Genomic DNA, 16,578 nt, shown 5'->3' with positions numbered 1-16,578 from the left:
TACTTTATCCTCCAAATAACTGTTTCTAAACTCTGGCCAGAAGTCTGGGATTGGAAATGTTCAGTACTGGCGGAGGTGGGAGCAAGGGATGTACCTGCAGGCAGAAGGTGAACTGCCTTAACCTTTCCACCACCATGAAAATTAACAGAAGAACAGGGATAAATGAAATACACATTTGTCATTTGGTTTCATATTTTCTTTGAACAGAGAAGCCTGAACTGCCACAATCACAGACCCGTAACGGTTCAAACACCAGTAAGTGTTCATCTAAATAATTGCTGCCCTTTTGACCAAGGCAGAAAAAAAGCGCCAGCGTGGTCTGTAATTTGCTGTGGATCACAAACTCAGGCAAGCCCTTCCACACGTGCTTGTCAGCAGGCTCTGCTACCTGCTAAAGCACAACGGAAGAGGAGAATTGAAGCATTAACACCTATTTTAATGAGGAAATTGTCCCCAGGGATAACAGGGTCTGCCCATTACATGTACTGTATTTTCTCAGTATCTGCTTTAAGTGTCAGCCCCACAAAAAGAGCGTTCATCTTCAAAATGAAACCTCAGAATATTTAAATCCTACTTTCCCCTCCCACGCTCACGCACAACATGGATGTGCCCTTCCAGCAGAGTTAAATTCAGTCCTGTGCAAAGCTGCTGGGGTCATGAACAAGTGACTCCACTCCTAATTTAAAGCCCGCAGAGAGAACAAGTTTTGACTAATGGGCTCTGGATAGGAAAGTTCAGACAACACCAACCTCTTCGTCCAGTCTTTTCCTCTGACTAACACAATAGGGCCTTCATTAATTTAACTGCAGCTCCCCTGCATGCTGGCAGGAAACATTTCTTCAAAGAGCAATCTCACCCAGCAAGATCCCTCAGATCTCTGCACTTCCCAGGGCTTAAAAACATACTATTTCAGAGATGAGACCATGCACATGGACTGAACGTCGCAGGCATTTGGAAAACTGGAGCTTCTGCACAAATGTTTTTGACTTCCTCCAACTTTCCACCTTCGAGGACTCTGCCTGGAATTTGCCCACCTGTTGAGCAGAGTGCTGTTTCGTCCTTCACTGCTGTCAAACCTAAGTCAGCTCATTATTAATGCTTTCCAGAGCCCCCTTCTTCCTGCTCCAGAGCATCACCCACATCTCCACACACTTCTTCCTTCACATAGGCCATCTTGACTGAGCCCTTTCACCCCGACTGCCTGAAATCCTCAGCTGGATGCTTCAGCAGCCCTCTCAACACAGGCTCTCAGATTTCTTTCCCCAAACATGGCTCTTGTGCAGTTGCCCACCTACATGCCCTACCTCTCTTGCTGTAGTCTCCCTGCCTACCCCTCCATCAGCCTTGTCAGCTACGCCTTGGAAACGGACCAGTACCTTCTGTCCTCAGACAGCAGAAATTGATGCTCAGCTCTCTTCAGTCCAGTACAGACTGAGCGTCCTGCGGATTTTGAAGATCCTCAGTACAGTCACAAACAGTTGGATTCAACCCTTGAGTGGCAGAAATCAGACAGCTGAATAGGTTTAGAAATACCAGTCTTTATCTTCCCTAACCAGGCTGATCCTTGAATCATCAGTTGCTACCCCTCTTAAACACAGAAAGCCTTAAAGCCAAAGAATGGAAGGCCCTCTATTCAACATACGGAACTGTCTGCGTGACCCAACCTATCCTAGCAACACTTTCACCACCGTGAGCCTGCTAAATCTATTTTAAAAGACTTAAGAAACTAATTACATCCACCAGCCAAACGGTTCTTTCAGCAAAAGTTCCCTTCCAAAGCAGTGTGGTGCATCCCATCCAGCATGAAAGTTTCCAGAGAGCCAAGAGGGGTCAGACTGTGCTACAGGAGGACAAACATTAATGAGATTCCAGGCAAGAGAACACAGGCAATATTTTCTGAAAACACATTAAGTCTCCTGTTGAAAGATGACTAGTATTTTACAATTTGTTCAGGCTCTTGGGGATACGTTGGCCTAAAACATGGAAATTTCAACTACATTGTATTTTATCAAGTATTTTCCTTTAATTGATCCCTTAGTCTTTCCTACAGCCTTCTCCCCTGAAGAATTACGGGCTTGTTCACATATGGAGCTGTTCAGAAATAGCTAACAAACCCTGTACAGAACCCTACACTGGAATAAACGTTCCTCATTTTAAGCTCCCTCAGTCCTTTCCAAAGCTGAGTCTGGCAGAATAAGTTGCAAGCCAGGAAATCCATCAGGAAATAGTTTTAAATTATTTATTTCTCATGTATACTCTTTAAGCCAAGTTAATTTTCCTCTACAGTCATGTACCTCGAGCTACAAATATTTTTAAATCAGTTGAGTATCAGCCCTGGGATGATGAGGCCCAGCAAAGAGATGACAACCTTCCCGTTTCTACTCTGTAAGTAGAAACAGCATGTCTTTTAAGTCCTGAACTGAACTGATAACACGAAGTGATCTAGGAAGGACAGCTGACGAAGAAGAGGTAATACGCGGAGTTAACATGGAGCATACAAAAAAAAGATCAGCGTGGGTGGCTGGCTAGGTGCTTGACAGTTCTTATTTTGCTGTTTCAGTCTGTAATTGTATGATGAATTTGTTGGCAGCAGTTGTGAATCATGCCTCTATTTGTCTCTATTTACAACCAATTTCCAGCTACAGCTTTGGGTTTCCGTCCACCCTAACTACACTCCTTCTCCCCTGGCTCTTAATGGCACCAGTCTCACATTCACAACCAGCTTCCAGCCACTGCTCAGCCACGCTTCTGCATACGGGCTTGGCAAAAGTTCTGCAGCATCTGTATAGCAGACCTGGCCTCACCTAGATTCATTTCTGAATATCTTAAAATCCATCATGATTAATTCAGGAGACCACATACCTCGCTGCACTCCCCACCGCTGCTCGTCTTGCCAGGGTCGGCACATTCCCCTGCTCACTGCCTGCGTGCATCCAGATACGTACAGCACAAAGACACAGACCCACAACGACAGGCCCTGATCGTTGAAACTAAAACAAAACCACAAAACACATACGTACTGTGGAAGGAGTCCCGTCAGACACCGATTACAGTCAAACTTAGGATAATACTTTGAATATTATGGTCTGTCAGCCTGTACTACACAGGCTGGGAGATGGAAGACAAAGCAGAAAATGGAGCTTTTCATTTTTAAACAATTTTGTTCGGTTCTTAGTTTGGCTCTTAGAAAAAGGATAGTTAAAAATTCAAAGCCATTATCCTGAAGTCTAGACACATTAAGTGCTAAATAGCCTCTTTGCTCCAGCAGATAATTGTTGATTAGATGCAACTCTCCCTAGAGTGTCCAACTTGCCTGTTGAACTGAAAAGCAGCATCTTCCAACATGTTAGTTTTTGGAGTTTCAACTAGCTAAAACCTTAACTCCACATCTGACGTGAGTGGTTGTTTCATCTCTGTTAAATTTGTCTCCTGCAAGCCGGTCTTCTAGGGCTTACAGTGCTGCAAAGCCCGAACCAATTATCCTGCTGGGGATGCTTTCATGACATTACTCTTTGTGGATCTGTCTGGCTCAAGCCTCAGTCTTTTCCTCAGAACAGGCATTAATAGCAACTCTCCTCTCTGACCTAGCCAGCTACTCTAATGGAATCCATACTAATACACTTTTAGAAATTGCTGCTGTTCTATTACATTCAAACTAGTTAACAGTTTTGAAACACACTGCCACAGCAGAGGGAAGAAGAAGGGGCTGATACGTGGACAGAGAGAGACAAACAACATCACGTTTAATGCATCTTTTTTTTTTTCAGAAGGAAGCCTAAAATACAAGACACTCACTTCCCCTCTTTTTTATTTGAAGGGAAAGTATACTCAAAATGTCATTCTATAAAATTGTGATCTGTGAACTGTAAGCTTGCTTGCATTTGGACTTGCTTCTCCTAAGAAACAAGTTAGGACGAGTAGCGAAAGCTAGCTGAATTCCCCAGAAAGCTCATTCCTGCATTAAGAAGCCTTTCTATTTGACACATCCCAACAGCAGATAAAAAAAAAAAATCCAAGTTTTTAATACTGAGGGTCCGATGCTAATCACAGATGAACCACACACTTTGCTCTTATCACACAGGTATCTTAAGTGGCAACAAACTGCAATACACAAGTGAGATTGGAATTTCACCTTGGAATACCTGTCCTCGCCTTGCCCTGTGGAGCCACATGAGGTGACAACGTCATACCACCTGCCTACTTATTTAAGCCAAGATGAGACGGTGGACTGAACGCCCAACTGCATTTCTACGTTCTAGTTACTGCTCTCCTGAGCGCATTTCTCCCACTACTTTGTTTATTTAGTTGAAGTATGACAAGTCAGCCAGTCACATCCCCTCACTCCAGTAAAGCCACAAACTTCTGGACATTTCGTTTCAAATGTACTCCACATCCCTTATTTCTCAATTCTGGAAAAACAGTTAAGTGTGAGGCTGTGCCAAAATCCTTGTTGTTGAAGCCAGCCAAGCCTATCACTCTTGGAGGCAGCAGTCACTACCTGAACATCAGAGCTGTCTCAGAAGAACACAGCTCAGCTCTCCATCTTCTCCTGTGAGGTTCATGCTCCAGCAAAGCCTGGTAGATAGCCCAAGTTTCAGCGTTCTTGGAGGCAGACCAGAAACGCCTTTCTACACCTGAAAGCTTGTCCAGGATTATACGACCCAAGGGAGCGCAGTGCACAGACACTGAAGCAGGATGAAAACAAGCCAGCTGAGGAACTTAAAAGTATCGTGGCTACATCTGCTTCAAAATTAACAAGCAAATTAACACAGGCACAGCGTCACTGATATGACTGGGAAGCCTCCAGGATCTGAGCTGCTCACTCTGTCGCGTGCTGCTGCGCCCTGTGAAGACGCACCACCCTCCTGCGAGCAGCCTGGGATCTCGCAGCACTGCACAGCGTCAGCACACCTCCAGCACTGCTATCCTGAAGTACTCTGGAAACACACACAAGGACAAAAGCAGCTCAGTAACTTCAGCTGGTAATCTACTTGCAGAGCAGCATCTTAATGCTCGCTGCCAAAAGAACAGGACGCCGACCTCCCATCCTGGTCTTCAGTCCTTCCCCCACGTTTGCTCCCACAAGTGAGCTAGAAGTCAGGTAGTTTGCTTTCCTACAGAGCAGGAAAGAAGAGACAAAGCTACCAAAAAAGCCCACTCAAAAGTAAAAGGCCAGAAAAATGGCAAGGGTAGACCTGGTATTTACAAGCAACAGCCCTAAACTTTCACTAAATATCTTGCAAAGCTGAGATTGTAACCATAACAATATCTAAATATTAGATGGAAAAGGCTCTTGTCAGCTAGCCTCTCTAGAACGTGATCCAAATGACTTTATTCTCACCTCCATGGAAAGCCAGCAGGATGTAAAATTAACTGTGCTGAATCCAAGCACTTTGGCACTCACGAAGGAAACCTCATCAGCCAAACTGGGACAATCTTAAGCTTGCCCCACAAAACCACATTTACAGGACGCTGGCAGTGGTGTGGGCAGAGCGCAACTTCTCTTTACCAAGGTTTCTTGTAATTAGTAGTATACACTGCCATGTTACACCACAGGTAAAAACAGTTACAAAGTCCATCAACTCTGTATCTACAATAAGCAGCCTGCTGCCCTAAAAGCGGGCACTGGGAGGTTAAAAACACTGCTTCATCTCCGGGTTCCTTACACCGCCTTAGAATATGAAAAGTAAAATTTGCGAACATCTGGTTTTCCTTTCCACCCCCTATGATATCATGTTTTCCAAGCGCATTTGGCAGCTCACCGTAAAGATACAGGCAGACTAAACATGCAGGGCAATGCCGAGTCAAGATGAAAAATTCCAAAGCCCTGGATGCAATAACTGCTTCCTACCTCCAAATTTCACAGTTAGACAAGCGGTACGCTAAGAGGTTTTTTTCCGCCTTCGGTAACTCATGTATTCTTCGACCTTCATTCTTCTTTGATGAGATGAAATAATATACCGCGCATCTGTCCTCTACGGTTTTGGCTCTGTCTTTGTATTTTTTTCTTGCATTATGGGATATTCAGGGTCACTATACAACAAGATTCAGTTATAGGAAAAAAAATATATTTAACAGGGTCAGATGATGTGTATGCTTTTTTTTTTTTTTTAATCTCACCCCTAAAGGTGAGATTACTCTCCTAAATTCCTCCTGTATAAAAGGAAAAAAAAAAAACCCACAGTACAATCACTGCCCCTTCACTGCTTTGTTTTATTCCTCAGCCTGTAACTGAGTAATTGGACCAAGCCAGCTCCAGGGGACTGTTTCCCGTGAATTTACACAGGCTGTAAGCAGTATGGAAGAGGGGCTGTTACAAAAACCGAAGAGCTCTCATTTAACCAATTTCTCTCATATATTTTACCATATTTTGATGCAGCATTTTCATTTTTCTGCCTTTACCTATTTTATCATTTTTAGCTAGGCACATACAAAGCAGATTAGTCAGCGTTAACATACCTTTAGGCTTAGCACATTTTACTAATGCACAAGAACGTAGCCATCTCATCTATGCTCACCAGTAAATGAGCAGCAAACATGGAAATCCAACCTCAGTTTCTTGATTTGAATCCTAATTTCTCTGTTTTGCAAAAAGACAACTTGGAAACGCAAACAGATGTCTTGGGAATCCTAACACGACCGAGCCTTTGGCTTATTATTTCACATTTAAAAGCAATGTATATCAAAGTAATTATTAAAGTGTACAAAGGAGGGAAAGTATGTATTCAACAAAAACAAAACAAAAAAACAACTGACAAAATAATAGTCCCAGTGGTTATACCTTGATTAAAACATAATGGCTAATCAATAAAACTGTAATTATAACTTTCAGTCTGATGCAATTTGGAATAGTTTATATATCTTGATTGATCTGTTAAGACTTTATTAAAAAAACAAATGTAAGAAGATCTTGCTTAGTGCTATTTTTATTACAGATTTGCTGTAGCAAATCTCTAAATCCCTGCCTCAATATTTTACAGTTTATTTCTCCCAGCACACCAAGAGAAGAAGAAAAGCTAGCAAAAAGCAAAATCTTATTAGCTGAGACGTGGTTGTTACAACATCACAGTTTCCACACCATAAAGTCAGATTGCCATTTCAATGGCTATCACCACACATTTCGCTGGCCTTAGGGCAGCAACAGCCAAGCACAGGAGGCATAGATAAAGACAGTCCCGAACAACTCATTTAACTATGCAGCATCTCAGTTTGAAAAAAATGAAAGCAGTGCCTGCCTGAGTTGTAAGGATCACGAAAACAGAGAGCACCTTGGAACATTCAGGCAGCAGCTTCTGTAATCATGCAAAGGAGTCAGCTGTAGCTGACCTTTCCTTGGCTGCTGCTGATTCGATTACCCAGTTGTGGTTTTCTTGCAGAGTACTCACAGAGAGAGGAGGTATACTATAAATAACCGACTCGCAAAAGAAGAGAGAATTTTTCAGTGGATTTTATAACAGAACACTGGCACCTCTTCATAAGCCCAATCATCATTTTGCTTGCTTCTGAAACAGCACTAGGGAAGCTTAAGACACCTGTTCCGTGATGTTCCAGGCAAACAAGGAATTTCAGAGCTATGCATTGCCACGGTGAAGAACCTCTTTCTGATTCCTAACAGCCCTTGTAGGATTTCCATAGAAGTAACGTCTGTGCACTGCCTGAAGTTAAACGTCATAAGCTAACAGTGCAGACTCTAATCAAGATCTAAAAGAATCCGCCTGAGGAGGCAACAAAAACGTATCCCACCCAGCCCTAAATCTACCATCTTCTATCTACTCCTGCCTATGATTATACTACAGAAGGGGTATGCTGCGTTCACCTATCTTCCCGTGCTTGGTACGTTAGATTAAGTTCACTGTCTCGGTCCCACTCAGTCTGATAAGTATCATTTCCACAGAAGAATAAAAATTACTTGGGAATCAAAGCTAAAACCATGGAGAGCAAGAATAGCTGAACTGCTTCCCGTGGGAAGCCGCTATGCCAGTCTGATATAATAGCAAGGCATCTCACAGCTAAGTCAAAATGGCACAGCACCATCTGCGCTCCTCGCAGCCTGGGACCAAGCCACTCGGAGGAGTATAAATACACAGCTACGTGTGAAGGAGAGAAAAGCAGCCAGTTTCCTGAGATTAAAAACCTCAGTTAAAAGCAAAATATGGAACCAAAGACACAAAACATTTTTCTGCCCCATATCACAAGCTAAGTTTAAGTTGCAAAAGAGCCAGAAAAATTAATTTTGTACAGCCCGTTGCCCTCCCCTTGACCTGTGGGGAGGCAGCAATTCACACCCCACCTCATCACTGCAGCGCCAGGAAACACGCAGTGTGACAAAAGCAGGAATAAGGAGGGGACAGCGCTGGCAGCCACAGCAGCGGGCTGTTTACAGCTGCACACCCAGACCCGAACACTGCCAAGGCACAGTCCCAACCCTGCAGTTAAAAACAAGAGGGACATCTAGAGAAAGATGGATTTTGCTGAACGTGGAAAATGTTTGATTCAGCTAACCCAAAGCAGCTCTGCTCTTTTTGTTTGCAAACAACCTCAGAATTATTATTTTTTTTAACTGTAACATTCAATCTGTTCTGAGAATTTTACTGCAAAGGAAAGGCAGCTTCTACGCCTGGATCACAAAACGGTGTGGATAAAGCATCTCTAGTATCTGCCAATAGGCAAGTTTGTGTCTGGATCAGGTAGGAAGGGAAGCTTTGGGCAGTGATTGATCACATCAAGAAGCGTTCTCTTTCAACACTTGCTGCAGACTAGTCAGGCAGGAAGTTCCTTCCTGTTTCTGTCCCATACTACCCCTTGCCAGAGCTGAGCTTTCAGCTCGGTGACTCTACTTGCTGTCCAGTCATCCTGACATGGCACATTGGTGATGAAAATAATGTTAGGATATTAATCTGGAATATAAAGTCACTTTTAAACGTACCCTTGACATTACTTTAGTATTGAAAACTTTTTCCTCCTCTCTACAAAAAAAAAAAAAACACAAAATAATGAAAATAAATAAAAAATAAAATCATAAAAGCAAAAAAATATATTTATCAAAAGAGTGGTCAATATAAGATAGGAAATAGCCTAAATATACCATACTAGAAAGTCAAGAGGGCAGAGGTGTTTTATTATTTCAGTCCAATAGTTTAATATTACTCGCTAGGTTAATGGTTGGACTTGATGATCTTAGAATTCTTTTCCAACCTAAATGACTCCCATTTATTTGTTTTGATACTGTAGGTTACAAACAAACAAAAAACTACTTCTACCCACTACTAAATTCTACAAAGTCCACGCTGTTAAGAAGGCAAGGGCAACCTAGGTATCAAAAAAAGCAAAGCTTTTCTGGTGACCCTTCTTATTGATCATCTAAAGCGTTCAACAGAACTTGGTCCCACTTATTCTCGGTACTGTTTGAACCCTGGCAAAGCAAGTTGATACTTGCAGCTCCAGATCCTGCTATAAGCAAAGCAATTAGAATTTAAGGGATAAGAAGCACAGCAACTTTTCCAAGGAGTGGGTGGAAAAACGTTTTTTTAAAACTGCATATACAGAAATGGTTTTTATTATTCACATGTTTTTATCCTGCAATAACACAACCAATACACTAACCTAAGGGCTACTGCCACCAGAGAAACTATGAAAAACTGTCACTAAAAGGTGTCCATTCCAAGGAAAGAAAAGTCATTACCTATCCAGGACACAGGTTTTGTCAGAAAAGCGTTATACATTATTTGGTAAGTGGAGTCACACAGCTGCCAGTTGCCCTATCCCGTCCTATGGACATCCACTAGAAGAGTCTGTATATAAACAAATACTAGAAAGTCTTTTCATCACCACAACACTCTCTTTTAGAAAATGGTGTTATGAATGCATGCAGGGAAGAGGAGAAAGATAAATATTAATATCTGCTCTTACCAGCTAAGCTGCATGGGTTTCAGATGATGGCACCTACCTGATTTACTTCCATAGGACAGTTGTGTTGTATGTAAAAACCTTTTAAAAATAAAAATCATTTCCGTGACTACCCCACCTGATGCTGAAAGGCTGTAAACGCAAGAAAAGCCTTCTTGAAAGTTAAGGTTGACACACAACCACTACAGTGTGAAGGTGGATTCGTATTTCAGAGCAATGCACACTTTCTACTGACATAGCAAGCTCAGCCTCCTAACTCGTTTATACATTTGGAAAGAATTCTGACGGAAGTCAGCACATCATTAAAAAAAATTTGAAATATTATAAGAACTGTTAAGCACGTATATGGGCAGCACTCAGAAAAGACATGACACCAAATGTGAGTTCTGTGATGGAACGGTTTCTTCTCCTTCCACAGAGGCACAATATATAAAGTTCTCTCTTACCACTTCCCCAGAGGAGGCAGCCACCATGTGTGTTACTGGAGTCAAGTATGATGCAGAGCCGTGGGGCAGCACAGATTTCACATTCTCATAGGTGATAAAAAATGCAGCAGCTGAAATTCAAGCATACATTCAGTCATTTAACTGTCCCACCATTCTTTCATCATAGAACTAGCACTAGAACATAGAACTAGAACATTTAGAGGTGGATTCTGTCACCTATTCTAAACACACATTTGAAAAAAATATATTTATTGCCCCAAAACAGTAACACTGTAGGAAAACAATCTGTAAGCAAATTTAAGCAGGTTATGCTCCTAGTGTGGCATACCTCCCATTGCTACCAAAGGTGCCAAGGCTTCAGGCAGCACTTAGTTTTGAGATAAGGAAGGAGATGTTAATGAGTCGTGACTGTCCAACAGGTTTTGAAAAACCCTATCTTCCATACATGTAGAGGGGAAAGGTAGAAAGGAGGCTGTTCTATCCCAGCTGAATTGGGCAGGTGACCTTAAATAAACAAACAAAAATAATCAAAATACTTGATACAAACCTGCTACCCTGCAATCTGCAAAACCGTTTCAGTGGCAGTTATTGATAACTTCTTCCTAGCTACAATCAGTTCAGTGTTTTATACTTTAGCTCCAGAAAGAAATTCTTCTGAAATTCCAGTGGACAAGAAACATAGCAAAGTAAATTGAACATAGCAAGAAAAACTGCACTTATTCACTGCAAGTCAACTGCAAAGGTACTTGCACCTTAAGGGTTACTCCTTCTCCTAAAGATAATTTCAGTTTTGAGTCATATGCTGGAAAGATAAAAACACAGTTCAGATTTTGAAGATGTAAATCTTGAAAAAAACTGACATGTCTTGCAGGGGAAAGGATTTTAATTGTAAAGAAGGACTACGTGAATTGCCTTCTGCTAATCAAAAGATGCTTATCACCTCAAAAGGAGATAACCGAGCAGACAAGATAAAGAACTGAATTTTTTATATCATCTTATGAAGGACATCAAACATCTGAAGGTGTAAGGGGATTTGTCAGCAAAGTTCTCCTAACATTTACTACTGACAGGAGAGCTTGGTGTTTTGGTTTTTTTTTCCTTCCCTACAAAGACAAAATGGACAAAGGCATTAGGATTTTTAGATGCCTTTTCTCTGCAGGGACAAGTATTAATTTTTTTTTTTTAATGTTGCAGTTTCAAAAGTATTCCTGATGTCTTCTCATTTTAAGTGATTTGTAGCTGTTTCTTAGGGAGAAAAAGATGTGCAGTGCATCCCCAGGACATTTAGTTCAAAGACCTCCAGTGCTAAAGCACTTTCTGATTCATTCAGATGAATTCTGATTCATTTCTATTGCCATGGAAGGCTGGGTCATGACAAAAGCATCCAGGGCAAGCAAGACTTGAGTCCTCTTTGGCACCTAGAAACGCCTTGGGTGCCCCAATTAAGTAAGAAGTGGCTCATAAGGCACATCCAGGAACACTTTCTAGGAGTAAGGGCCATGCAGGGAAGTACTGCTAACATTTAACATCAGCAGCTGCTTGCCCACTTGCCAACCTTTAGAGCTCGTTTATTTAAGCTATGTTCGAACTGCTGGGCTATGCCAATCAGTTACGCACTGCTCCCACCACAGAATGAGGCTTACAACAGTGGGATTCATGCAGATGTTTAAGAGAGTAAAAACACACTGGAGGAGGGCACCAAACTGCACCTACATTAGAGCTGCAACTCTAACACTGCCTGCAACACCAGGACGGGCTTCTTTAAACACAAACACAGCCTCCAGGTCCCACTGACGGGACTGTTTATGCCAGAGCTTTCACAGAAGTTAGCTACAGCGTGGAGCCGAAGTCGAGGAATTAAACCACAATGATAGCCTCAGATACGAGCTGCATGTTTGCAAACGTTCCTGTTCAGGCAAGTTCCCATCTGAAATACAGCACTAAGGACAAAACACAAGAACAGAGTGAGTACGCAGCAGCCTTTACCCCAGGCTTGCTCAGAGATTTTGTTCAGTGTCATACAACCCTAGAAGCTGCTCTTCACAGCTGGACATTGTCCCACAGAATCCAAACTGTCACCTGCAGGAGAGGAAGCCACAGACATCAATGTCCTACGCTACCTAATACCCACTTAAAGGAAGATAAAGCATAATCCAACCAAGATTTACCATTTGGAAAGGATCCTATAGCAGTGGAGGGAACACCAGCATAGATGCCACGAAAGCCACCAGCCTTCCAAAATCCTTGGGGACTTTGCAGTCTGGTTTTGACAGTGTCCAGAGGAAAAAGGATCAAGTCGACACAGACACCAGCAACTCCACCAGCCTTCAAGATAAAATCATAAAGTGCATTAACATTCACGGGAGCGAAGCTGCGGTGCTTATGGGAGCAGCCAAGACATGACTAAGCCAAAGCACTACCGAAAGTATCCTTTCTGAGATCAAATTATAAATTGATAGTCCTACACAGATCTCTTTAACTTCTACAGCTATAATGAGAGATTACAACCTTTAAACCATTTAAAGGTGTTTTCAAAATAATCTCATTATGTTGCAGAGTAGAAGCAAAGCAACGATTATCTACCACACCTAAAAGCAAGACAGCGAATGTCACTTATCAAAATGCCACAGCACGGAATGACCAATACCTCTAGGAAGCTGTGTGATAAGATCAGGGAGGACAGAAGCAATTCTGCTTCCCCCGTAAGCATCTCTGGAAAGCACATTCACATTTCCTAGCAGACTTCTTACTTATAGTGTTCCTGTCCACCCTTTTCCTTTGTTGAACAAAGCCTAAAGCAAAACTGTTTTATTTTCTTTGTTGATGTGATTACATAGAAAAAAAAGAAAAAAAAAAAACCACACTGAAAAAGACGTTTTCAAAGTCATAAGAAAAAGTGGAATGGTTTCTTTTTTTTTTTTTTTCAAAGCAATTCTTAATACTAACCCCCCAAAATAGTTTCAACTAAAGTTCAAGCTTTCTCAGTGTCTGTGTTTCTAGATGACTTTGGTTTTAGGTTTCCCCAGAACGTGGCTGATCTGTAGAAAAAAATTACTTGCCAACAGCAGGAGGAAGGGATTGAAATAAACTGGAAAAAAAAAAAAAGCTTAAAAAGGAAAAAATATTTAGCATTAATCCATTATACGACATCATTTGTTCACTGTTATTCAGAAGGAAGACACGCTTTACAGAAGTCTACCTCGCACAGACAGCAGGCAAGAAACTATCACAGGTTTTTATCTCTGCCTGAAAACAAATGACTTTCTGTTGAGTTACTCTGATTTTTTTTTCCAGTGCCAATAGAGGATTCAGAGAGGTGTTGAGTCGCTACTACTGGAGTTTTAATCAATAAGTTAATTACTCTTTTAATCTATCTGGCTATTTTGCATGCATTGATTTCTCTTCACTCTTTTTCATCAAAATCCTTATCTGCTCAAAATAGCATTGATCAGATTTAATCAGATTTAACCGAGCCATCTGCTAAAACATGAATCAAAAGTTACTAATTGCTTCTTTACTTTACGAACTTCTGTGTCTTAAACGCCATTTAAATTCATGAAGCAGCAAACGGCGCACCTGCCAGCGGGTGCCAATACCCGCGTGCTTATATCTGTGGCGGAACAGAATTGATTTCAGGTAAAAAGACAAGTAAAATGACTTTATTCCCTGTCTCTCAGTCACACTAGTGCTATGAGGAGCTGGGGGCACCCCAAACCAGGCACCCCACTGCCATTACATCGAACTGAGCCCCAATTAACAGCACCCAGCGCAACCAAGCGCTGCCCAGCCGGGGGACACAGGGGGGCGACCTGCACCTCCCCACACCCCCAAGCCAGGTCCCCCAGCGCCCCGCGTCCCCCTCGAGTCCCCCCCCAAGGCCCAACTCAGGCCTAGGCCGCAGCCTCCGCGTCGCCATGGCAACGGGCGGCCCTCGGCCCCCGCACTTACCGCCAGGGCCGCCCACGACTCCCGCGGCTCCATGTGCGGGTGGCGGCGCGGGGCGGCGGCACGGCACGGCACAGCCCGGCCCGGCCCGGCCCGGCACGGCCCTAGGGGAAGGGGAACCGGGCCTAGGTCCCCGCAAGGGCCTAGCCCCGCATGGGCGCGGCCATCTTGGGGCGCCCGAGCCGCGGTCAGGTGGGCGCCGGGCGCCGCTGTGCATGCGCCGCCTGGGGGCGCGGCAGGGAGCGGCGGCACCGCCCTCAGTGGGCGGCCTGCGCGCCTGGCCCTCGCTGCGCCTGTGAGGCGTTAGCGCTTTGGTAATAGTTACCGAGCGTTAATGAGCTATTAATTAACGATGAGTTGTGTGCGAGCGGCGGTGCTGCTTGAGAATGGGAAGCGTTTCCCGTTCTTTCGGCCACGAATACTCCTGAGTAGCAGGGGGGCGTTTCTGTGCTCCCCCCCAGCGCTGACTGAGAGCTGCTGAGGAAACAAAACCTAAATCCAATAAAAATAAATAAAAATAAAGCATTTCTGACAGGAAAACAATACTGAAGTCACTTTTTTTTTTTTTTCTCTCAATTACCAGCTTAATGATGGCAGGGGAGGCAGTGGAACCACCCGTCACGCAGACGTACTGCCGCTGCCCTCAGATTCCCGTACAAACACCAAACTCATCCGAGCCATGGCAGGGGAACAAATGAAACCTCCTGGCCGGGGTCAGCTCTGCTGCCTGGCTTCCCAGGAGCCAACATTGGCTCCCTCTGCCAGAGAAAATGCTGCCCTTAGCTCCTGTCCCCTCAGAAATGTTTCTGCATCTTGTGTTTGCGTCTCTGATGCTTCTCACCCTCTCCGCAAAGGGCGCCCAAACCCACGATGGGTTCAAAAGATGCAAAGGGGGTTTTGACACAGAGCTCTCATAATCCTTGTCCAGCAGAAAACCACATTTGAAATTACGGGAAATATGATTCCAGAGGAGGGAGAGGGAGTAAATGTTAGCACTATAGACAGTACGTGCAGAGCAGGCAAATCAGCAGGCTTTAATTCAAGGTTTCCTTGGCTGAGAGCACTTTGTTTGGGAAGACTTTGGAGATAGAAGCTGAGGAAGCAACAATGCCTCACATTTTCAGCATCAGCAACCATCTTCAGACAGCTCAGCCCCTCTTTGACAAAGCGCTGAGGATGTTTGCAGGTGGGAAACGCTCGACCTATAACATCTGCCCTCAGCAGCGCAGTGGCTGACATCAAAATGGAGTTGCCAACTCTAGCAAACTTATTACAGCTCTCCTGCAACTCAGTGATTTTTCCTGAACGCCTGCATTTCTCAGGGACACGTGATGTTAGTTAGAATAGTCTTCATATTGTCTTCATTTTCCTTTGAGTGAAAAGCTCAAAGCTCTGCAGTCAAATATAGAAAGAACCTGAATATATTTCTCACTCTCCTTTGAGTTTTAAGGCAGACCTTGATTTTCTGGTCCTAATTTACTTTTTTTTTTTTTTTTTTAAATCTGGTGGATTATCAGTACTTCGTTTTAATTTAGTCTTTGTTATGTTCATTGAGGATCACCTCCTGATTTCCTATCAGTACATGATCAAACAAGTGGACTTCTTTGACTTTACTAGCACTCTTGTCCCCGTTATGGCTGGCTGACCACCTTTCTTCCAACACCTGTGATTCCTTGGAAGGGCTTTGGGGCCAACCAGAGCCAGTTTGCTATCCAAGGAATTACTTCCTGAAAACTTTGGGTTGGATTCCTGGAAGAAACAGGAGCCAGTTACATGTGTCAGCTATAATAAAGGGAACATGGGACTGAACAGTATTAAAGTAATACCCAGCAGAGTGCCTGACTTTCTGAAAGAACCCTGCTATTTAGGTAGAAGTAAAAATGATCCAAAATCTGCCATTTCCAGCTGGTGTTCTGCTAAGTGGCTAAATAAACACAAAAGCTGAAAGTTCCTTGGTTTCCAAGCCCACATCTGTCATTAGATTAGGTACTTCAGAGCAATATTAAGGGGGAAAAAAAATGAGACGTCTGCAGTAAATGAAGCATAATTTTAGAGCTATCCCCATATAATCCACTGATGGCAGCACTTCAAAGAAGACGTTATTTTCCATGTGTGCCCAGGTCTCTTGATGTAAGGGTGCTTAGGGTCATAACAAGAATTTTTCACATTGTTCAGTGTAAAGCTTTCAAATATGCTCAGTGGCAGTCTCTTTTATTTAGCACCTTCTGTCAGAAGAACTGCTGCTGCATCAGAGAGGCCACAACCTCCTACTCATCCAAGC

General features: G+C 43.2%; 1 protein-coding gene across 6 annotated transcripts in view; it reads right to left on the bottom strand.

Moving 5' to 3' along the window:
• Positions 1–15,505, bottom strand: part of SLC25A26 (solute carrier family 25 member 26) — an 89,444-nt gene extending 73,939 nt beyond the window's left edge. The window contains exons 1-3 of one of the 6 annotated variants that reach the window (XR_014571336.1): positions 14,301–15,505; positions 12,521–12,677; positions 10,353–10,462 (exon numbers count right to left, since the gene is read on the bottom strand). Coding sequence is in view for 5 of the 6 variants with exons in the window: in XM_083795191.1 (XP_083651317.1) it covers positions 10,353–10,462; positions 12,521–12,677; positions 14,301–14,333 (300 nt within the window). In the remaining variant the exon portion in view is untranslated. Of the gene's footprint in view, positions 1–10,352; positions 10,463–12,520; positions 12,678–13,298; positions 14,175–14,300 lie in introns of those variants that run through there. The other 5 variants (XM_083795191.1, XM_083795190.1, XM_083795189.1 and 2 more) reach the window with 5 other exon arrangements.
• Between the last annotated feature and the right edge of the window lie 1,073 nt (positions 15,506–16,578).

The sequence above is a fragment of the Anser anser genome, assembly GCF_964211835.1.
Source record: "Anser anser genome assembly, chromosome: 12".
In the NCBI taxonomy this organism is placed as follows: Eukaryota; Metazoa; Chordata; class Aves; order Anseriformes; family Anatidae; genus Anser; species Anser anser.
This window is presented reverse-complemented; position numbering and strand designations above follow the sequence as displayed.